Source organism: Poecilia mexicana, unplaced genomic scaffold (assembly GCF_051168715.1).
Source record: "Poecilia mexicana isolate PSO_F unplaced genomic scaffold, ASM5116871v1 scaffold_13, whole genome shotgun sequence".
NCBI classification, from domain to species: domain Eukaryota; kingdom Metazoa; phylum Chordata; class Actinopteri; order Cyprinodontiformes; family Poeciliidae; genus Poecilia; species Poecilia mexicana.
Genome location: NW_028263382.1, coordinates 31,775,948 through 31,803,945, shown reverse-complemented (window position 1 = coordinate 31,803,945; position 27,998 = coordinate 31,775,948). Strand labels below are relative to the sequence as shown.

Genomic DNA, 27,998 nt, shown 5'->3' with positions numbered 1-27,998 from the left:
TTTACATGTTCTTATGTAACAAAAACACAATTTTATTTATTTATTTATTTATTTATTTATTTGCTTACGATATTGTTATTTAAAAAAAAAAGGAAAAAAGAAAGAAAGAAAGAACTACTTCCGCTTGTTGTTGTCATGGCGCCGTTTCAAACTGTTGTCCAGACTTCACGGGATTTTAAAACCTTATTCACAGTGTATGTTTTAGTTTGGTATTCTTCCCGTCGGTATATTCTTTAATTCCAGACTTAAACAGTTGGCTATAAACGACGACAAATGATGGAATCGTCAGTTTTGGGGTTAACCTGAAGTAAACGAGGTGCATAGAAAGGTTGCGTTAGCTTGCTCGTGCTAATAGGTATTAGCATTAGCTTTAAATTATTATTTACAGTTGTTACCATTGTTTTTATGACATCTGTCGCTGCAATGCCGGCACAGTTACCAGGACTTCAAAACCAGGAAAGAAACTGGGTTTATGTAGACTCAACCCGAAACAGCAACAATTCAACAACTAGGACGTCCCAAACAAAGGTAAACAAATGTTTAAGTTTTCAAGTTATTTAGCTCAGCTTTCGTATTTCACTAAAGCTAATACATAAATTATGCCACCAATAACTTTTAGAGATGCTTAATAATGTAGAATTGCATATAGTTCTATGCAAGGCATGTACATATAGCCTATTATGGAAGCATGTCAAACAGCTAAGCTAAACAGAAAAGAAGTTTAAGTTTGCTTATAGCTCACCTTCATTTGGTCTCTTGCGAAATAACAAAGCAATTTCGCTTCTTTTACAGACACCGAAGACATTTGTGAAAAACTAGTTTGACATAAAATGTATCTCTGGGATTTTCATTTCTTTGATAGTTGTTGTTTAATGAAGCCATTCCCGTGAGTGTGGTCAACCGTGCCACTCGTGTAGGCCCTCCAGCTCCCATTGTGATAGAGAGACTGCTTCCACGTCTGGAGATGCGTGAGAGTACGGACAGCCTGCGCAGCTCCCGCAGCTCCCGCAGCTTCACCGTGCTCTCCGAGGAGAGGCTGCAGGCTGCTGTCAAACTGGCCAAGCGAGACCTAAGGCGAAGGCACCTCGGGTCACTTGCAAAGACCTCACCGAAACATTTGCAGGACGCCTCTGTCTTTGAAACAAGTGATGTGGAGCTGCTTCAGGTAAACTAGTCTCAACTAAAAAAAAAAAAAAAAAGTTTCCGAATAGTTATTCGAACAAAGACTGAAATAACTATTTTCTTGTCTCTGTAGGAGCTAGTAGCGGCTCCAGGCAAGCAAGAATCTAACATAGCCACGTCAAAGGAAAAGAAGGCTCCGATCGGTGCTAAACAGCGACCATCCAAGAAAAATCCTTCTTCTTTAATGCCCGGTGTTGGCCAGTCTCCTCCAACAAGAGACCCCGGTTTAAGGCAGATTGAAGGAGGCAAACAGGGACATTTAAGCAACGAGATCCGCAAACTGCAGAATGAGCTGGAAACGTACATTAGGAAAGTGGAGGAGCTAGCTAATCGAGGTAATTTTTGCAGACAGTGAGGGCTGTCTTTAAGCTGATTCTGAACTAACCACAGTTATCATTAACCTGTTGTTTTTTTTCTGACGATTAATCGGGAAAAAACTGGCACACGCTGCACAATTTTGAATAAAGCGTCTTTTTTATACTGTATTATTATTATTATTGTTTATTTGATTGACTACCTCCATCAAAGACAAACCAGATCAGTGCTTTTTAAAAATGGACCCAGTTAGGAAAGTCACCTCCACATTCAGTGATTTATTTTGTTTTTTTTTACTGTATGTTGATCATGATCAGGCCTTTCTGCAGGTGAACAACTGGAGGAGTCTTTGGACCCGGAGGAGCAAATCAAGCTGGAGATACGCAGGCAGAAACAGGCCGCGCGCTCAGCTCGCATCATTTATGTTCTGCAACGACAGGTATTTATATTTTAGATAACAGGTAATGTGATAAAGTGTGTTTTATGTGCCTTCAGCTGCAAATACTGTTCTTTCAGGTGAAAGAGATACAAGATGATATTGAAAAACTCAAAAGAGAGAAAATGTGGGAGACAAAAAAGGTAGGTGAATTTTTTTTTTATGATAGAGTGTTAGAGCCAGGCTGGGAATAAAAATAATTAAATCATTGGGGGGGAAAAAGTCATACGACTGCAAGTCAGAATAATACGAGAGTAAAGTTATGATACCAGAATAAAGTCGTAGCAAAATCAGAAAAAAGTCAGTAAGACAATACATTTAAAATAGTGCCAGAATAAAGTTATATTACAAGAAAAAAGTCACATCACAATAAAGTAAACTAACTTTTTCCTGTAATTGTATGACTTTAATGTGGTGTTTTTGTGTTTTTATTTCTAATTTATGACTTTTATTGCCATAATATTTTAGTTTCATTCTCATAATAAAAGAAAAATGTCTTAGTCTAGCCCTAATACTCATGAACGTACAATTATAATATTTTCAAAGTAATTTCAACAGTGATTGAGATTTTTATCCCCTTGACAAGTCCATAATGAGCAGCTGGAACATAAAACAATATTCACTTTGTAGTTTTTATCCGCATGTAGTTTATAACTACATCATTTTAAATAATTGAAAGTGATAAAACTTGAAGGAACTTGTGTTTTTATTTTCACTCCTTTGTCCCTAGTAAACAAAAGTGTATAACCGACAATTCGGAAAGCACACGTCCAAGTCTCATTCTGCTAAAGTAGCAGACTACATTCTGCTGCTTTAGTCGTTCTCAGTGATAAACTCAGCGAGCTTTCCTCTTCCTGTTTCAGTCGGTGGCGGTCGGCAGGCTGGCGGCCGCCCACCGGGGCGCTCTCAGGGCCCTGCAGGTCGTCATCCACCAGCTCTCAGATCGACCTCACAGCAAGGTGCCCCCTCATTACAAAGAGCTGGGCCAGCTGATCCGGCAGCTGTCTCTGTGCTCGGCTAAGGTGGAAGTGGACCAGGGGTCGGCTGTACCTGAGACGGCCCTGGATATTCTGCAGAAACTGGAGGTGAGGAACGAATGTTGTTGTTTTATGTTACAGCTGCTCATTATGGACTTGTTTCCACAATCTCAATTAGTGTTGAAATTACTTTCAAAATAGGGGGGGGAATAATAATTGTAGATTCGTGAACAAGAAATAATAACGTGAATTAAATCTTTAGCTGTTATGACAGCAGAGATTTAAAGTGAATATAGCTCCTGATGAAAAGCTTTGTTTATTACATCACAACTACAGTGTATGCTGACATGGAGGACCAAATCTGACATAATAAAAAAGTATATATACGAATGGCCCAGTGAATAAATCAATACACTTAAAATGTACCAATTACTTTAAAAAATTAGAACTTTAAATCATGTTTTAGAATTGAACTGACATTCATTGTTCGTATTTTTTCCAGTCTTGTTCCAACAAATTATATTTGCACATAATTTCCAATTTGACTGCTTTTAAAAATATATATTTTTGTTTTTTCTTTTACTTGTTTTTCTTATTTTCCCACATATTATTTAATTTCCCTGTTGGGATCAATAACGAATTAGATTTGATTAACTTCTTTTATTTCCATGTGTTGTTTTTACATTTTCCTATCTCCTCTTTTCACTTGACTGTAATTTCTGCCTCATTATGCAAATGAGGAGTGGTGGCATCAACTTCTGCCTATTGATTTATAAACGTTACACTGATTGACTCCAATCAGCGTGTTCCTGAAACACTCAAAAGCTGAATCGGTATAATAGCACTTTGCACCAATCTGACGGCAGAATAACATAAATAACATTATTAAAAGCAACACATGTCTCTGTTGTTGAGCTCACATGCCTAATTAATCAACAATTAAAATGAAATACAATTAATTGCGATTAATTACAGTTAATTAACTGTTCATTACGCTCAAATGTCTCACAAACAACAAGAAATGTTAATTGTTTGTGCTTTACTATTTATGTGTTGACAGAGCTTCTGATGTGAAAATGTGTGAAGACTAGATTAAGAATTGTAATCTAGTCGCAAAAACAGATGCAAACTTCACACAGTGTCGGTTTAATTTAAATATCAATTTTATAATAATTAGTTTTAGAAGTTGAGACTATATATAGAAGTTTATTGCTAAAATATATAGAAGTTGAGAGTTATTTGAATATCTTCATCTTCCTAAAACAATGGCTTAAGTCTTTTTTTTTTTTTTTTTTTTTTGGCCAAAAGTAATTTTGGCTAAAAAACAACAACCTGTCTCTTGGCAAAAAATGATTTAGGCAAAAAAAAAAAAAACATTGGTAAAAACATGACATAAGCCGTTTTTTAGGAAGGTGATGATACAGTACAAGGGTTGGTTATTTAGTTTTTTATGGTGTTTAATCCGGTCCCTAAGCCTCTCTGCCCGACTCCCTTCAGATTTTAGACTCGGCCCTCAGCAAACATGAGACGCTGGAGAAGCTGCAGGCCCAGACCCGTCCTCCACGCAGGAGGTCTCCTCACCGCAGCGCGTCCCCCACCACCGGGCCCCACAGTCTCAGCATGCTAGCTGCTCTGGGCCCTCACAGACCTGCAAATCCTAGAGGATCTGTTCGTGATGGTAAACATGTTTTTTTTGGGGTGGGTGGGGGGTGGGGGGGGTTTCACCTCAGTGCATTTCAAGGTTTATATTTATGCTCGGCGAGTCATTACAGATCTAAATTAAACTGTTATTTTCCACATCTGCTGTATTTTAGGTTTCTTATCTTCGGTTCTAAGCTTTTTTTTTTTTTTTTTGCTTGTAGAGTCACTCTGTCCCCCCTTCTGTTTCTGGAAGCCACTGTACAGCTTTTTTTTTTTTTTGTGTGTGTGTGTGTGTGTGTGTGTGTGTGTGTGTATGTGTGATTGTGTTTGGCCTCCCTCTGCGGTTAAGTGGTTGCACCCAGGTTGAAAATTGACGTGGAGCCTCGATTTAGAGATAGAAAACAGCAACTGAAGTGCAAAGCGGTGGCCTTTGCCCCCCCTGCTGTTTAGCTTTATGAGCAGTTAACTCCCGCTGGCTTTTATTGAGCTGAGAACTATCCTCTGCAAGAGATGACATAAACGCCCACAATGAGCTTTATCTGCAACTCCTGCAGTCGGGGAGGATTGTATTGAATCTATTAATACATTTTGCTGTAATGCAGTCAGAAAAACGTTGAGAGTGAACTCTTGTTTGTTACGGTTTCAAACTATTTTTACGTTTAAATCTTAGCGCGTTCTTTAATAAGAAGTTCATACAGGTGCTTGGAATCCTTTAGTTCCATTTTTGGTGTTTTCAATGTTTGGACAGTGTTTGATTTTTGCGTTAAGTGCTTGATATTCAAACTGCACAGATGTGTAATAAAGAGTAATCTAATGTTTAATTTGGAGAGCATTAATTACAGTTGAAACCACATATTTTCATGCATCCATAAAAAGAAAACCATCTTGCTGTGTGAAGTTAAATCAAACGATACTTTTCACGTTTTCGGTCAGGAACAAATTACCTAAATTTTCTTTATTTGCTAAATGCCAGAAAATGTAGCAAGAACATTTTGTTTGAGATTTTTTCTTGTATATTTTTAATGTTAAACAATATTATTAAAATTTGCAGATTTTATATTTTATTTTATTGTTTTGTTAAATCAGTGTTTTGTTCTGGAACCAGTCGAGTGTGCAGGGCACAGGAGTGAGCATTTATCATATCATTTATATTTATTATGATAAATTTCTTATTATGATAAGAATCTTGATTTATTGTTATCACAATAAATTCCAATTATTGACATTTAAAAAAAACCAACGCTGACTTTATTGCCAGGATTGATACCTTTATTATCTCCTCCACAGTTTGTTCAGTGGAAACATCAATACATTTTCAAATACAGTTACTATGTTCATTTCAGTGATACAAATCACACACTTCTTTCTGTGACTGAAGTTTTAAAGAAGCATATAGCAAACAGGAATGTTTTTAAAGATCTGAGTTTGTGCTTGTGGGACTCTTTTTGCTGTGACACACATTCATAGTCAACTGAATTGTTTTTATCTCCAACGTGTGATGCTGGAAAAGTTTGAAAACTTACCTTGAAAATGCTTGAAAAGTTCTTGAATTTTTATCTGGAAGGGGAAGATATACAAACTCTGCTGATTTCTGCTTCTGTTGTGTCTGTTCAGATGTGAACAAATCAAAGTTTCTGTCTGCCATTTGTGCCCGCAGGGCGAAAAGTCTTTCTACCAAAGCTGAAACCGTCCTCCCACCAGCCTCTGGTGGCTGGTGTTCACAATGTTGGCCAGCAGAGGGAGCTGCAGAGACTTCCTCAGCCAAACGCCAACCACCAGAGCAGGCGGCACCCGGGGAGGAGAAAAGCTGACGTAATGAAGGTGCTTGATGTATTTATTGAGCAGCCAGTTATTTCCATTCAAAACATCTGTCTTTGTCACGGTCAATAGATATTGATTTATTGAAAATGCGTCTCATCCCGACCAGATGAGAGACGCAGGTTTCCGGCAGCCGACAGTTTCCTCTCAGCTCCGAGTCAGTCAGCTGCCTCAGCGGGAGAAGTCTGTTCCCTGGATGCCAACGTCGCCCCACTCTCCTCCTCAACAGCAGTAAATCTTTATGAAAATGATTAAAAAAAAAAAAACTGTAACTCTGCGAAATTGATAACATGTTCAATTTTAAGGTAACGGGTATCAGGAAAAAAAAAACTTAAAAAAGTAAGAATATGTAGTTGGAAAAATGATAAAAGGCCTATTTTCCTATAGAATACTTTCTATCTCTTCATAAGTAGAGATAGAAAACAAAAACTATTTTGTATTGTTTTTAAAACAAAATTTAAAATGCATAAATAAAAGGTGACAAAAACAAACAATTTCTTTTTTTAAAAATTAAGAAAAAAAAACATTATTGGCTAAATTGCAAGAAAATATAATGATAATATTTTTGGATTAACTGTTTAATAATAATTGGATATCAAAAGATACTTAATATGAGATTTTTTTGTTTTTCTGACAATTTTGAACCAGGTAAAACTAAAATTATCCCGCTTGAGGAATTCTGGGTAGAAACAGACAAAGAAGTGTTTATTTTAAGTATTATACTACGATTATTTCAGTGATGGATTAATCATGATTAATCATGATTAACTCGATTAATCGTTTCAGCCCAACATCACACTATGAAATCAAGTGAAAATAAATCAAAACCTTTCCAGGATTGTTTCATCTGATTGTCTGGCAGGATTATTTCTCTTATTTACATCTGTAATTTGCTCCTACCTGTGCCTTTTAATCCCGTGCTGACTTCCCAACAGAGCCCCTCAGAGGTGGAGGCCTGAGCCCCGCTGCCTCTTCTCCCCGGTGAAGCCCCCGCCGAGCCCTTCGGGGGAGCAGCAGGCGGGACGTCAGTCAGAAGCCGAGCGAAGAGTGAGCGCCGCCACGCAGCGAGCAGCTCCAAAAGAAGCAACAAGGCGAGAATCACCTCTTTTTTTTTTTCCTTTTTCTTTTTACATCTTCCACTTTGCAACTTGCTTCAGAGTGAATCAGTGCCGTTTCCCAGATTAGTCATTTTGTGATTTTTTTTTTCCCCATTCATTTCAGCTTCATTCCATAAAAGGTCTGACCCTGCAAGAAGAGAAAAATGGAGTGGAAATGAATTTTAATGAGCCCCTTACTCGGTATTCACTGAGTCATTTCTAACCTTCATGCCAGACCCCACTTGCTGCAAAGCCACAGGCAACACTCTGATTACGATTCAAGTTATTATTATTTTTTGCCTATAAATTAATCTAGATACAATTGAGGCCATTCCTCTTTTTGAGTGATTAGTGATCGGTGCGTTTCCGGTGCTTATAAGCGTCGCATTGATTGAGTGTTGCACATATGCGCTCTTTTAATCAACTGTTAATTACTACAGTTGTGGTTTCCTATTAATCAGCAGTTAGCAGTCTGGTTTTAGGTATGAGGATTATAAGTTATTCATGTGAAAGGCTTAATCAAACTTCTGTTTGGCGTCATGTAAAAATCGCTGGCTTTTTTTTCTTCTTTTTACAGGACGTCTTATCAAGAGGAGATGACTACGCAGCTCAGTGAGGAAGAGGCGCCACGCATTCAGAGATTAAGGTATGAACACATACGCACAAAGTATTCATGACTTTCAAATTCAACACACATAACAAAACAGGTTGAGGTTTGAGAGGAGAATCACTTGACAGTAATTGTAAATATAATATGTAAACGCAATAATTAAAGTAATACAATATAATAGTTTTTTTTATTTTTTTTTTTAATCTCTTGTAAACATTCACCATTGTATTAATTAAGAAAGAAATAATTATCTCACATCACTCGGGAACAATCCTGCTGCTAAATCTCTGTGCTGGTGCCAGTCCGTGGCAGGAATCCACACAGCAATCAGCCAGAGCAACTCAAAGAAACTAATCAGCGCAATCATATGTGCGGCTACAACGGGAGTTATGCTGGCGGCGAAACTATCCCCCAGACAAAAGATTAGAAATTAAAGTAAGCTGTCGATGTGGTAAGTACAAGGGAAAGCAGAGTTTTTAGCCTTGTTGACCAATAAAGATTTCCTAATTAGTCACTTGCGAGTTTGACGATGCAAGAGCCGAGGACAAGGTTCAGCCAGCGCTTTGTCCAAACAGCGTTAATTGTCATCGTAGTGAATTTTCATTTTTCTTCACAGCTAAATTAGTGATTTCACCAAAGGAAACGTCGATGTCACTTAAACTCAACTCAACAGTTTAAAGCTGCTGGTTTTGTGCTTAAAAACCTGCTGCATGCAAATGTTTCATATTCTAGCCGATGTCCCATCACCATTTTGTCAGTTAATTACAATTTCTCTTTAAAAGCTCCTTTTTTCGTTGTTTATTTTGTCATAAACATGTAATGTGCATCACATTGTAAATTGTTCATTTTTGTACTATAAGCTCTTAGTTACTGCTCTGTGTTGGATAATTAAATTGGCGATAAGCAGCCTTTCTGTAGTAAACAAAGATTAAATGTTTATTTTAGGACTGGAGGCATTGTTGCAAAATGTGCCAAAGAGAGAGAAAGAGAGAGAGAAGTTGTTACATAGCTCTGCTGTTCAACTGACATTTTAAGCTCGTGCATATTAAAAAAGTCTTAAATTTATGCAGCTAAAATTAAAGGCTTAAAATGTCTTAAATTAATTTTAGAAAGTAAGGTGGCCGTTAATATGTTATCCTGGGGTCTTAAATTTTGTCTTGACAGAACTATTTAATCTTATTCCATTTTTTTCTCATGTGACTTTTCTGTTGGGCAAAAGTTCGTCACACTCAAACATATTCATTGCGTTCAGAAACTCGAGACATTTGAGGCTACCGATAACTAGCTACCTTGCTAGCTTTTTTTTTTTGAGTCTATCGTGGTTAAATAAAAATTTATCACCAGTTGGCTGGAAGACTTTTGTACGTTTCTGTGGAGATGTAAGACTTAAATTCTGTTCGTAATGCTCTTTGAAGTCCTAAGTTTGAGTTAGTGAAACCTCTGAGCTGTTTTCAGCAACTTATATTAGCATGTAACAAATAGTCCTAACCCTTTGGAGTAAAATATGTATCTTTGCACACAAAGATGTGAATCTAAAATTCAGACTTGAGCTTCCAGATCCATTTTAACTTCCTTCACCATCTGAGTTACAACTGACCGTTATTCCCCGTCTTCATGTGAACATTGGTAGCCATGCAAAACACTGTTGTTCCTTTAGGAATTCCTTTAGGGCATTTTAACCTACAACAAGGCCAATGTGGAAAATGGTCAACAAAAACTTTCACAGTAAAACAAGTATTTCTGAAAAGAAACTGCTAACAAATCTTCGACACAGAATCCAAGGTCGACCTAGTTTCTTGATGCCATTTTTATTGTCGTTTTCTGGAGAATATGCCTCGTCTTATTGGCTAAAGGGAATGCAATTCATCCACTGCAGAGCAGCTTGTGACGTAGGATTGTTTTGGTTCACAGGTCTGAAGACGTTTTCCAGAACCAGTGGGCTGAGGGAGCTGAGCACGGCGCCAGAGAGGGCAGCCAGCGACTCTCTGGTGAAACACAGGTGGAGAGGATTTTATCCATTACCTCAGTGGTGTCAAACATTTCCAGTCATTCTGTTACATGTGCATGTTTTGAAGACATTTACCTTCTTATCCTCCAGAGTATATAGTGATCCTGTTTGTTTGGGTTTTTTTAGCAGGAAGGTGTGGCCAAGAACAAGCCTGACAGATCTAGGAGGATACGGCTCCCTGAGCACGCTGATGAGATGGTACGTTATTCAGAGCTGAATATTAGGTCTGTCGCAATAAATCAATTAATCGCATGATAAATTAAAATGAGCTCAATTCTTGTTTGGATGATTTATCGTTTTTCTCTCTTTCTACAAAAAACTTGATGACAAAATTCTTTAGTCTGCTGCTTTCGTCTCAACTAGCCTCCTTTTTTTTTAAGAACAATTTAGTTTTACAGAGACTTAATAATTCACTTTATTTGCTATTTCTGTTGTATTGTTTATTTAATTTGGATATTTAAAATGTTTTTCAGTTCCCGTGTTAAATGTAAAGTTTATTGATCTTTGAGAATGTGTTCTTGAGTTACTATGCCATGAAACTGGTCTCAGAACAACAGCATTGTCGTTTATCGCGATAACTTCAAGGACAATTTATCGTCCAGCAAAATTTGTTATCGTGACAGACCTTCTGAATATTCTTTTCTGGTTATCAGTCAGTATCGCATCAAAAACAACAGGAACTCATGATAGCATCTCACCAGCTTTTTGTCACCTTGCTGTAAATTGTGGTTTATAGGCAGCAGGCGATCACGTGCGACTCGTTGAGCATCAGGAAGAAGATCTGTTAAAGGACACCGCTCCCGATGCGTGGGCCGTAAACACGGGCATGGGGGACATGACCTGGCGTGGGCTGCAGGCCTCCACCCTGGAGAGCATGCTGCTTCGGATGGAGGAAATACAGGTGAGAGTTGCCCTGCAGGGGGATGGAGGGAGGGAACCAGATAAAGGTCACGGTGCAACCTCAAAGGTTACCTGTAATCGGCTTGTTATTTATAGTGAGCTGTTGTGACAGTTGGAGTCTGCTGCTGCTTACTGATTTGCTGTCTAGAGGTCGGCTATCAGCATATTAGACTATGGATCCAGGATTCGGCTGTTATTTTGAAAACACTGCAAGTGAAATTTGTATTAACCTTTATTTATGGTTTATTTTAAAGTCATTTATGGTTCATTCCCCTTAAAGCTGATGTTTGATATTTCTCCTTAAAGCTGCATTATGTAACTTTTATAAAAATATGTTATTTTCCATATTTGTTAAAGGTATGATTATGTCCTGACAAAATAATATGTGTCCTACTCCACCACTTGGTCAGAAGCAACCAATCAGAGCCAGGAGGAGTGTCTTAGCGCTGTCAATCAACTTAGTGTACATGCTTCTCACACCTCCCCCCTTGCTCCATGCTAGGCGACAGCTAGTTCCCTACATTTGAGCCTGTCGTGTCTTCTCAGGCTAGTTAGCATAGCCACCAATGACCGCGGATAAACAATTGTCCTGTAATCACAAGTTCCTTTTCCGCCATTTGTACTTTGAGCTGCGTGTAATCAGGCATGACTGACAGCACCAAGACCCTCCTCCTGCCTCTGATTGGTTGTTTGTGATTGGGAGCGGTGTATTTCTGCAGATGGCAGTGGGACCACAGAGCGGAGGCAGAGAATTTTGATTGGCTGTCTTAGGTTATACTGTCCTGACTTAATGAATATTTGAATAAATATGTTAAAATATATTTTTTATAAAGTCGCTTTGCAGCTTTAAGGATAAGACAAAGGAAGTGTAACTGTAATGACATACAAACTGCAATGACTGATTCTTTTTGATTACTTAGAGAACCTAAAAACCCTTAACATTTAGCGTTTAAAGCTTCATTTCTTATGTGTTTGGTCAGAGAGAAGAAGAAGAAGTGAGGAGGCGGTTCGCATCCATAGCCTATTCAGACCCTCTTTACTGGGACCGCTCAAGAACAACAGGTAAGAGGAACAAAAGAGACCCAACAAAAGTACTCCATTTATATTTATCTGTACAGGGAAAAACACTGATACCTCTTCATCACATTAAGAACACAATCTTCTATTTAGTTTATCGGGATTTTATGAGACAGACCAACAAAAAGAAGTGAACATTTTTTAAATTGAAGGAGAAGGTTAGATGGTATCAAAAATTTTGTTGCAAAAAAGAAAAAATCTTCAGAGTGACATGCATTCCACACACATAAAATCCCAGTGAAGCAGGTTAAAGTCTGTGGTTGTAACTCGCTGAAGGTAAAAATACGAGCTGAACTATTTTCTTCCAAAGAACCGTAGCTGTGTTGCTGAGAGAGTCACGACCCAGGTCCTTCCTGTAGATGGAGACATAGCTGGTGCTGACATGGAAATGGGAATATTTGTCACTCAGACTTTGTGCTTGACTTTTCTCTCCATCCGTCTGTCCCTCTGTCACTCTCTACCATTTTCCTCTTCCCATCTCTCTGCTCCTCCCAGGATCCCAGCCTCTCGCTCCAGGCTCCAGGCCGGCCTCTCCTCAACCCATTAGGCTCACCAGGCCAGTGCTGAAACAGACTACCGCAGCCGATATTATTCTGGAGAAACCCATAGAGACAGGGTGGGTTGTGCTTTCTTTCTTTCTTTTTTTCTTCCTTTCTTTCTTCATTCGTAACTTTATTCATCTCTCATCTTTTTCTAAGAGTATCACCTGGAGGCCTGCATGAGGGGTTGACCCATTTAACTTTGTTGCATATGTTTTCAGCTGGGGTTGTACTTCTCAGCTTTCATTATTTTTTCTCTTGGATTCAATATAGGTTCTGCAACTAACTGCTAGTTTAGCTAAATTATTCTGACAGTTAAGCGATTAATCAGATAAAAAAGAAATTGGCACATCCTACAGATTTTTCATTTAAGTATTTTATACAATATTGAAATTACATGAATAAAATGCAAATTAACAAGTAATTTAACTCTTATTTTTAAATGAGAAATAAATTCTTGCATAAAATGCAAGAAAAAATGAAGATAATTCTTTGGATCAACCGATTAATAAATGCATAAGATGCTTAATAGGTGATTTTTTTTTTCCATAAAATGCCACTTGAGGAATTCTGTGCAGGAAATATTTACAGACAAAGAAGATTTTTTATACATATCTTAAATGGAAATTATATATATTTTTTGTGCAGTTTTGGCTTAATAACTGATCAGTTTGTTGTTTTTAGCAATTGGTCTCTTTTTGGGCGGTCTGTATTCTCCAAGTTAGCGATTAATCAATTACCAAACTGGTTAGCAATTATTTCAGTAGTCGAGTAATCTAGATTAATCGCAATGAATCTGATTAATCCCAATTGTTTCAGCCCTAACTCAATGCAGTTGAGCTGTTTACATTAAAATGACATCAGAATCACTTTATTGCCGTTGCCAGTAAACTTTGATATAATGGCATAAAAATAAATAATAATAATAATAAATAACATAAAAACTGTGAAAAAGATAAAAGAGAGAACATAGATCCTGTGCAATCTAAATACATAACGGATCTGATTACGTGGAAAGTGTCTTCTCATCTGAAGTAAAATTGTTCTGGTTGTATATGACTGAAGGACGCAGCAGCAATCTCTCTTACGGGAACTCATTCACGTCTGATTGGACGGGAATCGGTTAATGTTTTTCTATCGATGCGCAGTCGGTGTGTGGGGATGTTTTCCACATCGTGTGCCAATGTTTTTCAATCACATCTCCACTGGGAGGCCTCGCTCATCCCACGAAGCTCACTTGGTGGGTGCCGTACCCAGGGCAGAGTCTATTCCTGTCCCTGGCGCTGCCCAGAGCTCCGGCTGCTTGAGCTGCTTTAATTAATAAAAAGCTCGGAGGAACGGGGAAAAAGAGAAAGGATGAGATGAAAACTGTCGACAAAGACGAGGCCGTTGAAACGGCTAATTCCGACAAATTTGAGCCACGAGCATTTGCAAATTTAAACCTTGCCTCAGGTTCAGTTTTCTCTGCGGAGTCTTTGCTCTTACATCCGCCGAGGCAGTGACTCATCTTTTACTCTTCTAGGAGTCATAAAGTAATAGCTCTGTCTGGTTTTATTTATTTATTTATTTATTTCTTTTTGCCAAACATGCCCCAGCTGCTTGAGAAAGTCAAGTACTTGATGTATATAATTTGTTTTCAGCTGTATCTGGCTTTGCAGCCTCTTCACAAGGACATGGTGATTTCTGCTCATTTGTTCTGTAACTCTTTGGAATCCCTGTGGCATTAAAGATACTCACCTCCTGCATCCTCTGTTCAAATTAAGAGTGCATTTTAAAAGAACCAGTTCCTCTCAGAACGTGCACAATGTCCAGACATGGGATGGCAAACAAATTTGTCTCTTTCAGCTAGTTCCAACAGGAGAAGTTTTGCTTTTTAATGAGACTTTGTACAGAAGTTACTCTCAGAATCAACAATTTTCTTTGAACTCGGTGAGACGGAAATGTTGGACCTACAGTGAAACTTATATCTGATAATAATCTTCACAAAGCTGTAGCAGAACTTTAAACTTTGGTGTTTAAGTTATTACAGTAGAGATGTTTCCACATCAACCTAAACGATTCACTCAGTAAGATATTTTCTGAACTATGAATTGTCAAAAGGTAGCATGGGAATAATTGCAATTTTTTTAAAGCATTTGTAAACCAACTTGGATGTTGAGTTAGGATGAGACTGTCATGCCATGATAACCTTCAGTAAAAATACAACAGATGCATGTTTACAAGAAAATTAAATCTTTTTTAAAGATGTGTACCATCAGCTGACTGCTTTTATTTAAAGATAAGTACAAGAATTTCACATATTTCTAGAAAAATATTGCAACATTGATAACTCCAGCCACATTTTTTTTGTTTAACATATAGTGTTTATGTACATAATGACAATTTATAGCAAATGTCATGGTGAGGTTCTGTACAGGTCAAATAAGTCCAATTCAGTTCCAGCTCTGGAGAACTGGACAATCAACCAAATTCTCCCTAAAACATTACAATCAAACAGTCAGATTAGATTTAAGGACACACAATCCAACATGATCTTACACATAAAATGTAAAACAATGAAAGACAAGACGCTCGAATTTGGCTACTTACGCAAGTTGGTAAAAAGTCTATGCAAAGAAGTCACAGTATGAAGCTTTTTTGTATTCTTGCTCTTTATACATAAACTAATGTTGGTAATTAGTCAGGCTATCTGCTCTGGTTGTTAGCCTGGAGTCGGCTGCTTTAAAGACTCGTAGCTTGTCAGCTGTACTTTTAAAACATCATTAAGTTAATATGAGTATTGGGTGGTGCTTGTTTTATTTACAAACTATGATTGTGGTTTTGTGTGTTTGATTTTTGTTTTTTTTTAATTAACAGATTATCGCCCAATCCCTATTTCCCACTGTGTGGTTTATAATATCATCCAGAGTTCTTTAGGACTTCAGAACTGGGGCGATGTGCTCTATCTTTCTGGTTTTAGTTAGAACGCGAGCAGCATCTCTGAAATTTTCTTCAGGTGATAGAAGACTGACTTTGTAATCGTCTTTATGTGTCAGATTTTGGACCTGGTCATCCACTCCATTGAGGTCGCATTACGTCCGTTACGCTGGTCTGTTTCATCAGTCATCAGCAGCTCCAGAACACTTTGGAGTCTAGAAACATGTGACTAAATGTCAGATATTTTTGGAGTAGTAAAAAAAAAAACAAAATCTCTTCCTTCCTAGTGAATAATTAGTTTTACCTCTGCAGGCTCACTCATCCCATCATAGAAAACATTTTTCATTCATTTGCTTTCTGCAAATGTTCCCTTTTACAGAATAGCAAACCCACAGCCTGTGAGCTTGACTGCTTGATGTTTTACATCTTTAAGCCTGATTGCAGTGCAGTGATGGTTCACATTAACACGAACAAGAAGTCTGATTGATTTTAATTCTTTAAATGGATCGCTCACAATGACTAGCCACCCCATTCAAACAGTAAAATGCCAACTGAAATAAGATCTTTTATCAGGCCGTGTTTATTATTCACTTGCTGGAGGTAGGCCGTCACTTTTGGAGAAAAGCACTTGAAGATTAACTCATTACTACCAATTAGTTTTGTTTAATTTCACTGTCAAAATGTCAAGATCACTTGTCACATCATTAAACGCATCATTGTTCAAAATAATGTCTAAAAATATTAAATGATGCAACGTTGACATCTTGTTTCTCAGAGGTCAGCTTGACTTTGCACAGGAGCGTCTGCGGAAAAAAAAGAACAAAAATCCATTTGCTCGTGTTTAATGGCGAGTCAAGTAGAGAGAAATTACGACCGTGATAAACTATCTTTGTCAGACACTGCTCTGAAGAATCTAACTTTAGGTGCTAAACTTTTATTGAACGTGTTTAAATATAATGAGCCTGGATAGACGATGTAAACTTCAGTTTGACTGGTCAGTGGTGTTTAAGGCTCAGTGTTTCTCTTTCTCTTATGTAGGAACGTGATTTGGATGAGGAACAGGAACTCTTTTCCCACAATCTGCTCACTTTTCCACAATTTATCAAAATGGTGTGTAATTTATTATGAGCTGGATGGAACGACTTATTCCAGATACTGATTGTTTTATTGAGCTTTCTTTCAGAATCAGAAACTTGTCTCTGAAATTAAAGTGAAACTGTAAGGCAGAGATTTTGGCTGAACCACTTGGCGATCTAAAACAATATTTGTGCAACACCAGAAAGAGCATAAATGGAGTTTGAATCAAAGAATATTAGGCTACATTATTGATTTTTATCTGGTGTTTCTGATGGATGATGCTTACATGAATCATCAATTTAAGACTCTTGTTGTAAGGACAGTGTGACATGTGCCAGCTGCTTTCTTCTATCTGAATTAATACTCCCAAACCAGCAAAAACAAACAAAACCCTGAAAGAATGTTTATTTTGGTGATCAGAATGAGTTAATTTACTTCCTTGATTTGCACCGACCAGTGTTTGGCCAGTTGCAAAAATACAAAAACAGATTTTTTTTTCTGATTTATGAGCTCAACAAATCTTCGTGCTTTCAAGTTGCTGCAAAAACAACACTCTTCGGTATGGACGTCGTTCCTGATGGAAGACGTCTCAGTTAGCTATTTTTCCTATGTGATAAAGCAGAGGTATTTAACCTTTACAAACAATGTGTTTTTTTTTTTTTTAGGTTTTATTGGCCCTAGTGGCCTTTATTTGTTAGTGAATTGACAGTAAAGTGGGTAATGAGAGAGGTGGAAGACATCCGGCAAAGGTCCTCAGGCTGGGAATCAAACCTGTGACATCCATGTTGAGGACACAACATGGGTTGTGCTCTTCCCCTGCACCACCACAGCGACCCCAAACTATAGGCTTATGACATATTTGTTACGTATTTATTAAAGCTGTCAATATGTGACAGTTTTGTCGTGACACTATAAAATTAGACAGATTTGTAAAATACACCGCTCCCCAGTCAGAAACGTCCAATCAGAGCAAGAAGGAAGGCTTCAGCGCTGTCAATCAGGCTTGTGTATTTGTGGCCGTGGGAGAAACAACTTATCGTTACAGGAAAACTGTTTATCTGCCAGCATTGGTGGCCATGCAACCAGATTGAACATTCACGTGGGGAAGTAGCATAGAAGAGAAGAAGAGAGAAGCACATACAAAGGCATGATTGACAGCGTCAAGTCCCTCCTCTTTGCTGTGACTGGTTGTTTCTGACTGTTAGCAGTGTATTTCTGCAGGTGGCAGTAGGACCACTGAGATTAAATTTATTATCTATCTGATTTAATACGGTCACAACATGATGACAGTTTTGACAAATATGTAAAAATCGTGTTGTTTATAAAAGCTACATACTGCACCTTTAAGGAAGCACAGCGAGGTTAGACTCGATTTCAAAGGAAACTTTATCATGTGCAATATGTAGAAACATGTCTGCAGATCAATCAGGCCACAAAAGAGAGAAAGAGGGAGTGAGGAAGATGAGACAATAGTTGAACATAGTATAGTCAAATGGCTGTTTCATCTTTTTAAAATTCTCAGAGTTAAAGCCATGAATTCCATGTTTTTGGTGATACACACAGAGCCTTCTGTTTTAGTAATGCTTTGCTTCTGTGTGAAGTGTGTAAATCACTCCTATAAATTGCTAAAGAATAAAACCCTGCCGACTCTCGGACACGCAGTCAGACTGCACCTCTGCTCTCAAAATGAATAATTAATAACTGCCCATGGCAGAAAGGCTAAAGGAATATATTTTGAATGGTATTCCTGTTGCTACTTTCAGTATTTTCTTAAGGAAAATCCGATCGGGCTAAATTTGGTGTCGGCTTTGCAAGTCCATTGAATGGAAACTGTCGAGAAAATTCTGATTAGTACATAATGTTTTGCTTTGACAGAGCAGTTAGCCTCCTTAATCCTTTTACTCAACATTTTTCTTTTTAGGTTTTGAAAGCTTTGACTGTACTCAAACATTGTCTCAGGTTTTATGCTGTTGATTTTCCAGACATCTTCCAAAAAAAAAAAAAAGCCCATTTAATTAAAACGTTTGAGTCTGAACGCAGTTTCAAGACAGAAAACCAATTTAAGACAGGATGGAGAGACACCGTTGATAAAAAGTCTCACTTCCTGTTTTAAATACAGCAGCTAATTGGAGGAGCTCTGCCTCCTCTTCCCCACTTCCTGGGGTAAAACGAACAGCAACAACAACAACAACATAAAAGAAGCCGTTTATTTTTCCATCAATTTTGTTGTGAGGATTAATCCTCTCCCCTTGTTGACTCTATGTCGCAGAAAGTTAAATTTTTGGTATTTGGAGCAGAACAATGTGTGACGAGATAGTCGTGTTTGTTGTTTTATAGCTCACATTCTTCAGCCCAGAGAGGAGAAACATTCAGCCCCTTCCTCGGGCTTTTTGAAACATGTGCTCATTTGGAGACGACGTTCATGTGACAGAGAGACGAAGCCGCAGATTTTTGTCACTTTGCCTATCGCTGGAGGCGTTTGCGATTCCATTGTCTGATAACAGACGCTCTGAGGCTGCTATTCGGGAACGCTTTTTCCTGATTTGATGCTTTATGGCTGTCGCTATAGCAGAACAGAGTCGAGAAATACTGAACGTGTTTCAAAAAATAAATTGGAGTTGAAAATGAAAAATTGATGTAAAGTAGGTTTTTTTAACAGGCATAGCGACAGCTTTGTTCTCCTCAGAGTGCTGTTACTTCCAGATTTTGATGTGAAACAACAACAGAGACCCCAGCAGTTGTTTACGCTACGCGTCTGTTTTTCACTCTCATCAGCTCTTACCGGTGCCGGCGCCGACTTTGTCCCTCTTGACTACTTTTCTTTTCCAAAACAACATCTATTCTCGCTCCGGCCGCCTTTCTTGTCGCTTGTGTGTGAATGCTTCCGAGTGACCACTGAGACAATGCATCGTGCGATTTCATCTTTTCGCTCATGAGCAAAGAGGAAGATAAGATTTACTGTACCTATCCATGGTGAGTGGCCCAGATCCAGAACCTGGATACTGTGGACCGACCCGCTGCTGCTCCGTCAGCAGGTCAAACAAATCAATAAGAGAGATGAAAGCCCCACTCAGCTTTCATATGTTTCCCTGTTTGGAAGATATATTTTATAGCAGATTTGCAGTTTGATATTTATAATTCTGACTCTGTAAAATCAGTTTCCCCTTTTTAATGCATTACTTTTTTTTCTTACCCAGTTGTCATCTGCTTTTCCAACTGTATTTTTTTCTTAATATAAAATATCCCAAGGAGTTAGAGTAAAACAAAAACAAAACAAAAAAACAATTTTGATAGAAAATGTGTCAGAATGATCAGTAATTTCACTAAATGCTGATCCAAAACCACAAGGCATTCTGGGGGATGTAGGCAGAGGAAATTCTTCTGTCGCTCAACCTCTCTTGGCCATCTAAGCAAGGTTTGGGGCATCAACCAATCAACTCAATCATTGGTTACCTAGCAACAACCTGTTGAGTAACTGTAGCAGCAGCTTTAAGGTTTTGCCTCATAACTGCTTAAAAATAAAAAATCAACACGGAGTGAAGGAAGAAAATGAGTACAACAACTCAAGAGGAACTTGTGCGTAAAACAGGAAAAGTCACACCACCGTTTAGCGTTTCAGCTATTTAAAACAAAAAAACTAATCATTAATTGTTTATTATATTGTGATATGAAATGCTTATATCATGATAGGTTTTTCAGCCATATAGCAGTTTGATACTATGGAGTTTACTGGAAGTTGCCTATGCTGTCAGCAACCATCCTCCACTATGAAGAGAGAAATGCTGATGTGAACGAGACGGTTAATGTCAATTCGATATTTAGGAGCGTGGCCAACGTGGACTGAAAGGCTTTGTTCACTTCCACTGCTACCATTGCTAAACTACAGGCTGGACCACAAACAAAACAGCACAGAAAATCAATGTCATTGTTCCCAACTTCTTCTCCTGCACTCTAAGAAATAATCCTGTAAATTTACAAATACTGGCAGCTATAGACGCCAGAAGTTTATTGTAAATACACAGTAGCTATACCGTAATTAATCCTGACAGTAGATTACCGTCAATGCGAGTACGGTATAGATACTGTGAAATAACGGTAAACTTCTGGTGTCTATAGCTGCCAGTAGTTTACCGTTCTTTAAAAAGAACGGTAAACTACCGTTTTTCTGAAAGAACGATAAAAAAAAATACTGGTAGCTACAGATGCCAGGTTTTTTTTGTTGTTTTTTAGCCGTTCTTTCAGAAAAACAGTTTACCCTGGAGAGCATTTTTCACCACCTACAACATAAAGGATAAAAATGTCAGAAATAATTAATAATAATAATTACCATGATCACAACTCAGACATTAGACATTATAGAAATTAGTCAGCTTATAGAAACATTCTGGACAGCATTTCTTCTACCAACCTGTCAGAAGAAATGTGTTGAAGTCATCATAACATGGTTCAGTCACCAACATGACGTACTAATGAAGAAAAAAAAGAGGCAGCCAATATGTCATTATTTATTATCATTATTATTTATAGAGCTTTGCTCACATAGATCAAACCACCGGTCCAGCACAGCCACTCTCCCCATTATGCCGTCTATAGCCGAAAACTTCAAGAAAACGACTTCGCAGCTAAATAATGTTAAGCATAAGTTGATACTCTTGCGCAAACAGAAAGTTAATGCATTCATAAAAAATAATCAAAATCAAAAGCCTGATGATCTTAACATGGAGCTTACCTTTTTCTTTTTTTTTCTTTTTTTTTAATAGATCTTTATTGAGATACAGAATACATAACAGTATAAATGCAGCATATACTGTGGTATAATGTCCACCAGGGAGTTACAAACATTGAGACATTTCGATTTCATTCCCTAAAAGATTTATTATGGAAAGTATTTTTTTCTTTCCGTTTAATATTGTCTTTAAATGCTGGTTCTCTAAGATGCAAATACAAGTAAAATGTCTTTTCTAGGAAAAAACTGTATTGTACAATTATTTTGTGGTAGTTTAATGCCAGTCGTCAGTCTTGATTGTGACAACAGAAGAAGACATCAAATTCACAATATCCTACCGAATTTTGGAATAACAGTATATTACTGCTGGAATTCCGCCGTAAATTTACAGCCATTTCTAAGTGTGTGTGTGCTGATTGGCCCTGCTGAAATTCTACCAGAAACGTCAAGCTCAGTGGTAGAAAGCCCAGACGGAGCACCGAAGGGAGATGAAAATTGAACGAAATTGCTTATCAAGGCAGTGGCCAGGCGAAGTTTATCATATTCCTGTAACTTTCTGTCATCATTCCTCTCTTTACTTTCACCTTCAGCTCACAATGTCCTTTTTGCTTTTGCAGTCAGACCAAAATGTAAAAACGCTGGTCAGTCTTGTTTATTTGCCACCATGTCAGAAAAAGCCTGGGTGCCTCCTTGACTCTTATGAATAATACGTGAGCCGGCGGTGGGCTGTGCCGTTGGTCCTCTGATGCCTGTCAGACTGGAGATCAACCAGCTTGGGAGAGGAAACAAAGTTGACTGTGCCACCGCTTTCGTATTTATGGCTGTTGTGTTGCTCGCGGCCCCTCCGGTCAATACTGAGGCAAGTTCAGCCGAGGTCCGGGGAGCACAATAGAAAGAAGTCGTTTGCTTGAGAGCTGCTGCAACACTAAATATAGCTCAGCGAGGGATGTTACGAGAGGCAGGTTGATTCGTCTGAACTGAGAGGATTATAAGGCCAGGACTCAGAGATGCCCAGCTGAGGCCATCCTCATCCATAACAAGGCTCAGACGAGAGAGTTGGCCTGCATGCATTATGTTTCCTAAAAATAATCATAATCATCCTCAATTTTCCACGAGGCAAAGGAAGAATTTTAGGGTGTTTCCACACCTCTTAGTCTGGTAGACTCAGTTCTATTGGGAACCAAAGTTGCAACATTTGTTACGTTTCTAGCTGTTGCTGTTCGTTTTCACATTGCACTGTGTCAAAAAAAATAAAACCAAAAGAAAAAAAAAAACCCTTTGAAAAAACAGTTTTTCTCCTCGCCTGTAGTGGCGCTGCACCAAGAACAACTTGAGAAAACAACATAAAAACATTTGAGGAAGACACTGAGCGCAACTTCTTCTTCACAAAATGTAAACAAATATGGAGTGGTGTCAGATTTTACCGGTTGTAGGATTTTTATTTTGTCTTTGGTAGAAGACCAGGAGCCATTTCTCGCTAGACACGCACATTGGTTTCGATTGTATTTACCCAGAATACCCTGTGCTACACTTCACTTCCTGCTTTTGGAGCGGTCTCTGACCTGCTTTCAATCACATTTGCATTGAAACGGCGTCAGATTTCACGTCAACCGAACCAAGATTTAGGCTTTTATGTGGACTGCACCAGAGTTCAATTACTCTTTCACACCTCCCTAAGCAAACCAGACTTTCTGGGCAAACAAACTAGAGTTTGATTGAAGTGGACCAAACAGGGCTTGTGTGAAAACACCCTTAGTCTGTAAATGGGTGTTTGAACATTTCTACACTAGTATAAGTTATGGTACAACTAACTTCATGGGCCTCTTCTTCTGCTCCCCGTCACAGTTTCCTGTTTGAGAGCAGCCCAACGGAGGTCCAAACCCAGGACCAACACCTACCCACAAACAAAATTTTGCCCAATGACGGGGCAGAGAGAAGCAGGACCGTTCTCTCGGTGCCAGGCAGCACGCTGAAGAACATCCGCCAGTATAAGGAAGACTACAACGCCTACCTCGGTGCTGGGTCTCAAGGGGCCATTGACAGCTTCAACACCTGGGCCGCTGCCGACAGGTAAACAAAAGTGCTGACTTTTTTCTGACAGGTTGGCAGAGACCCTCTCGTCTTCGTAAACCATCTAAATCCACAAGTTTGATGCCGTTTCTGCAATACCATATTTGTGTGCTATTGTAGGATAGATTGGGGTTTGCTTCAGCCTCCAGTTTGAAGCTCATGTCCCATTCTGCTGTTGCCGGCAAGTTCGACAAAAGTCACGTCACTCCATTCATAGAAAATGTATTAATGGATAAATATGAGTAGCCAGCACTACTCCTATACTTCACTAAACTTGGAAGTCAAAGGAGAAGGTGAGATAAATGAGTGGACAACAAAAGCAATCCAATAAAAACAGTAAAATTTAACATGCAAACACACTTCAGTTAACACTGCACACTTCATGTTCCTAAACCACTCACCCACAGATGCACAGGATCAGGCTTGTGGCCGTAAATAATCCAGTGTCATATAAAGAAGTTTCCGATAAAAGACAAAAACAACAACAAAAATAAATGTGTTTAGTCTGCTTCTCACGAGACGCACTCCCAGGTCGCCTGGTTTACAAGCCATGCAAGGTTTTCTTTTACAAGCCCAAATGATGGCGGAAAAAAGAATGATAAAACTCCAATATCCAAAAATACAAAACATTAAAAAGTGGTTCAGTTTGAGGAACCACACAGCCATGATGAAAACAGCAGAGGCACAATCATCAGTGAACTAACTAGCTAGAAAAAGAATGTTTTGTTAGGATATCCAATTATTTTTAGTTTTTTTTTTTTTGAAGAGTGATACCAGGCACACTTTTGTTCTACACCCCCTCCCTCAACCCTGACACATTGCAGCAGCATCCTTTTCCTGAGTGATGAGATAGTAATGAGCAGCAGTGTGCTGGTGTGCAGCCACACCACCTGGAGGATCTCATTTAATCTGTCTGCTGACAGACTGATTGCTACATAGAATCTTAAGCACTGCCAGAACAGAGAAAACATACATCCTGGGAGCTATTTTAAGCCCCGCTTCCAACACTTGGCTAAACCCGGGGCGGATAATAACTCAGTGTTTAGACGAACTTCCTCATTTTGAGGTCCAAATTACATTAATATCGGCCAACTCGATTAGTGGTGCAGTAAATATGTAAAAGCGCAGGGAGTTGTTCAGCACGGCTCAAAGCGCATTAACTCTGATGCCTCATCACGCCGAGTCCAATCCATAACAGTTCAGTCTTTTCTCTCATTTCTCACGAGTTCTTCTTTTTAGCCTTTAAATCTTCGCCACCGCACAGTTACTCTGACTTTACTGTTTGGATTCTCTGACATGTTAAAGATTTGGTGGGGTGTTTTGGACTTCTAGAGTGCAATCTCACCCGTCCCTGCTGTGATGTTTATATGTGTGTTGACCCAGATAATGTTCTAACTCTGGCCTGTGGGAGTCGTCTTCTAGACCCAATGAAAGTGCATTTTATAAGTGTGAAATCTAGAGGGGATTACCCTAATAGATGCTGTGTTGCGTCATATATTTTGCCAAGTTGGTGTACTTTGTTCTTAACATGAGCAAAAAATAAATTAAAAAAAAAAACAAACAAACTATGTAGTCAATAGTAATGCAGACAGAGCAAAAGCTGCGTCTGCATTCTCAGTATAAAGTTGAGCTTGTTGAACTTGACTGTGACTGGATCACAGCTGAAACAACATGCAAACTCTGAGACTTTGGGTTCTCCGAGGATTAGGATCCGTTCACACCACCCCTGTTTGGTCCTCTTTAATCGAATCTAGTTCGTTTGTCTAGAAAGTCAGGTTGTGTGGCGAAGAGTGAATGTGCAGTTAAACTCTGGTTCGCCTAAAAACCCAGGTCTCAGTTCGGTTGAAGTGAAATCTGGTGCGGTTCCAATGCAAGACCTCTCCAAAAGCAGGAAGCCGACAATAGTGCAGGGCATTCTGGGTAAACCAAAACAAAAGCAGGAGTCTAGCACTAGTGGGAGTAATGGCTCATGGTCTTTCACCAAAGACAAAAGAGAAATCCTACATCTGCTAAAATCTGATGCCGCTCCATCTTTGTTTGCATTTGAAAGAATGGAGGAGAAAATAGACGGAGTGTTATAACATCTTAGACAATTAAATTAGGGGTGCCCTTTCCTTAATTTTAGAAGATTGGTAATCGGCCGATATTTAATATGAGGTTGATCTTATCCACCTGTCTTATCTACTACATCAAAAATCTAAAAATCCAACCACTGTCCTCTTCTGCTCTTAGCAATCTCTGTGTGCATAATTTGTCTGCGTCTGCTTCCCTTTAAGATGTAGATCTTTACCTTAACTCTGAGATATCCAAAGGGTTGCTAACACTTCCAGAAGGAATAGACGTCCTTCATCGCTTTTGCAATAAACGATTATTATTACTAACAGCGTTATTGACATGTATTCGACTGGTTCCTCGCTGCCCTGCCTGCTTGGTCTGACGTTCCTGCTTGTTTCCGTTGCTGCAGCGTGGCAGAGGAGCTGCTGTCGGAGGCGCTGGCGGACGTGGCGAAGGAGTTCCAGGACGTGGTGGAGGAGTACGCCGAGGCTGTGTTCACCTCCGAGTTCCTGCGGCCCGTCCACTCAGCTTCTGCGTCAGCTCCGGCTGAAGCTGGGAGAAACCAGTAGGGAGAAACCAGAAGGGAGCCCCCAGCGCTGCGTCTGCTACGGTTTCCTTAAAAACTGTACCGTACAGCGTTACGTGTTCCTGTTGGATTAAACCTGCAATTTCAGATACAAAACTACAAATATTTATTTTTTTAAAGCATTTTGTACATTTTGAAAGTGGATGTTTTTATTGTTTTCAATGTTTTTTTAATATTATTATTATTATTATTTCGAATGAAATTACGTTTTATTTTACTGAGATTTTAGATTATTCTTTTTTTCTTTTTTCTTTTTTTTTTCCAAGAAGCTGCTGCAGATGAGTGAATTACACAGGGAAGCAATGGTCTCATCGCTCTTTCCGGTCCATTTGTATCTGTGGAAGTATTCCTCGGGGAAAGTTAGTTTAGGGTAGATAAGCTTGGAGAGACCATTACAACATTACAGAGGATTAGAAGATTACTGCCCTCCCTTTGCACTTGGTTTAAATCTCCCTGAGGATTACTCGCACCTCCTATTTTCATGGTGGAATACAGAAATGAATTATTCCATATGGCCTCCACTTAGAAATGTCTGGAAAGCAAATTGCATCTTATGTTTATTTCCACAGCCGCTCGGACTCTCCTTTTGCTTTATTCTCCAAATAAATGCTTCAGAGATTTTTTTTTTTTTGCTTTCTATCAAAGTTTATTACCATATGACAGTATGTTCGGCAGAGGGAAATTGAGTTATTTTTTATTTTCTTTTAGTCATAAAGGCTTTCCTTGTGGGGACATGTAAATTGATGTAATTCCACTTCCCATGGTGCATTTTAGCCCACTAAGCTGTGCAAAATACAACCAGTAGATTATAAAGTACACTACAGATAATTACGACTTGAACAAACCGTAATTATAGAGAAAAGTGTCAATTTTGACATCAAAGAAAACAAGACATGATTGGCCCATTTAGAAAACGCCTGAGTCCCTGGATGGCAACATGAAAGTCATCCATCCAGAACAGTGCGGGGTAGAAGGGGGGGAACACATGCAGATGTTGCTCTGGACGGTGGGGACCGGCTTGCAGCATTATTTATATACTAGACAGCAAAATTAGTAAGCTCTGTCTTTTATCTTGGCTGGATTTGATTGTTCCATACAGGCTTCTAAGAGAGCTTTGACAAATGGAGGCCAGTCAGCTGGAATCGTCGGGAAGTAATGCTGGTTCTCTGATGACAGAAGCTAATTACGCTTCACTGCTACGGGTCAGAAACGCAGAGGACAAGTCGGAATATGCAGCTAATGTGATGTAACTCGTTCCATCAGGTGATGAGCTTTCATTACACAGTCACATAAAGTTTTGCTTTATATTACGACTGAAAAGATTAATCAGATTAATCGTGATTTATCAATTATTGAAATAATTGTCAACTAATTTAGCATTTGATTAATCATTAACTTGAGTATAAAGACAAAAAAAAAACATTTGATGATTAAAACAACATACTCAGAGCACTAATTAAGCCAAAACGGTGCAAAAAACATATGCATTTTGGATTTAAGATAAAAAAAAAAAAATGTACACTAAAGGAATGCTTTTTTTATTGCATCTTATTCAATAACATTTTTATTTTCTAATTTAAAAGTGGAATTTAATTATTTTCATCTTTTTATATGTTTTTAATATTAAATAATAAAGGCTTAAGTGTAGAATGTGCCCAATTTTTTGTCACATCTGATTAATCAGAATAATCAGTTACTAAAATAATCACTAGAGCTTGATTTAAATAAACTAAGCTGGTAGAAGCATACTCCAAAAGATTTGGCTATACAACTCGTTTCAGTTCAATAATACTTTATTAATTCCAGAGGAAAATTGAACGTTGTTGTTATTGGAGGTGTGCGATACTGCATATTTATTGTTTCGATCTGACACCAAGCAAATACAGGGCAAGTATCGCCAATACTTCTACCGATATTTTTTGTTATTCAAGTTTGATTTACCATTAAACTTCTGACTTCTTTGAATAA

General features: G+C 38.5%; 1 protein-coding gene across 3 annotated transcripts; it reads left to right on the top strand.

Annotated features, from left to right (window-relative positions):
- The first annotated feature begins 1 nt into the window (after window position 1).
- Window positions 2-26,651, top strand: kiaa0753 (KIAA0753 ortholog). Of its 3 annotated transcripts, none has more exons than XM_015003645.2 (18): window positions 2-528; window positions 863-1,165; window positions 1,256-1,517; window positions 1,815-1,936; window positions 2,014-2,076; window positions 2,797-3,018; window positions 4,408-4,588; window positions 6,209-6,372; window positions 6,479-6,600; window positions 7,305-7,460; window positions 8,044-8,112; window positions 9,988-10,075; window positions 10,214-10,282; window positions 10,821-10,985; window positions 11,965-12,046; window positions 12,557-12,677; window positions 23,165-23,389; window positions 25,854-26,651. In XM_015003645.2, the coding sequence occupies exons 1-18, from the start codon at window positions 406-408 to the stop codon at window positions 26,011-26,013; spliced, it is 2,697 nt and encodes an 898-aa protein (XP_014859131.2). In that variant the 5' UTR covers window positions 2-405; the 3' UTR covers window positions 26,014-26,651. The 3 variants fall into 3 exon arrangements, with proteins under 3 accessions (XP_014859131.2, XP_014859130.2, XP_014859132.2); XM_015003644.2 differs by having other exon boundaries at window positions 3-528; window positions 10,211-10,282; XM_015003646.2 differs by having other exon boundaries at window positions 5-528; window positions 1,827-1,936; window positions 10,211-10,282.
- Window positions 26,652-27,998: the final 1,347 nt, after the last annotated feature.

Excerpts from the sequence above, each read along its gene's own strand:
- kiaa0753 (XM_015003644.2), top strand. The coding sequence starts at position 406 with ATGACATCTGTCGCTGCAATGCCGGCACAGTTACCAGGACTTCAAAAC. Across the intron at positions 1,166-1,255 it reads GTGATGTGGAGCTGCTTCAG|GAGCTAGTAGCGGCTCCAGG; the intron begins GTAAACTAGTCT and ends TTGTCTCTGTAG. Across the intron at positions 12,678-23,164 it reads GAGAAACCCATAGAGACAGG|TTTCCTGTTTGAGAGCAGCC; the intron begins GTGGGTTGTGCT and ends TCCCCGTCACAG.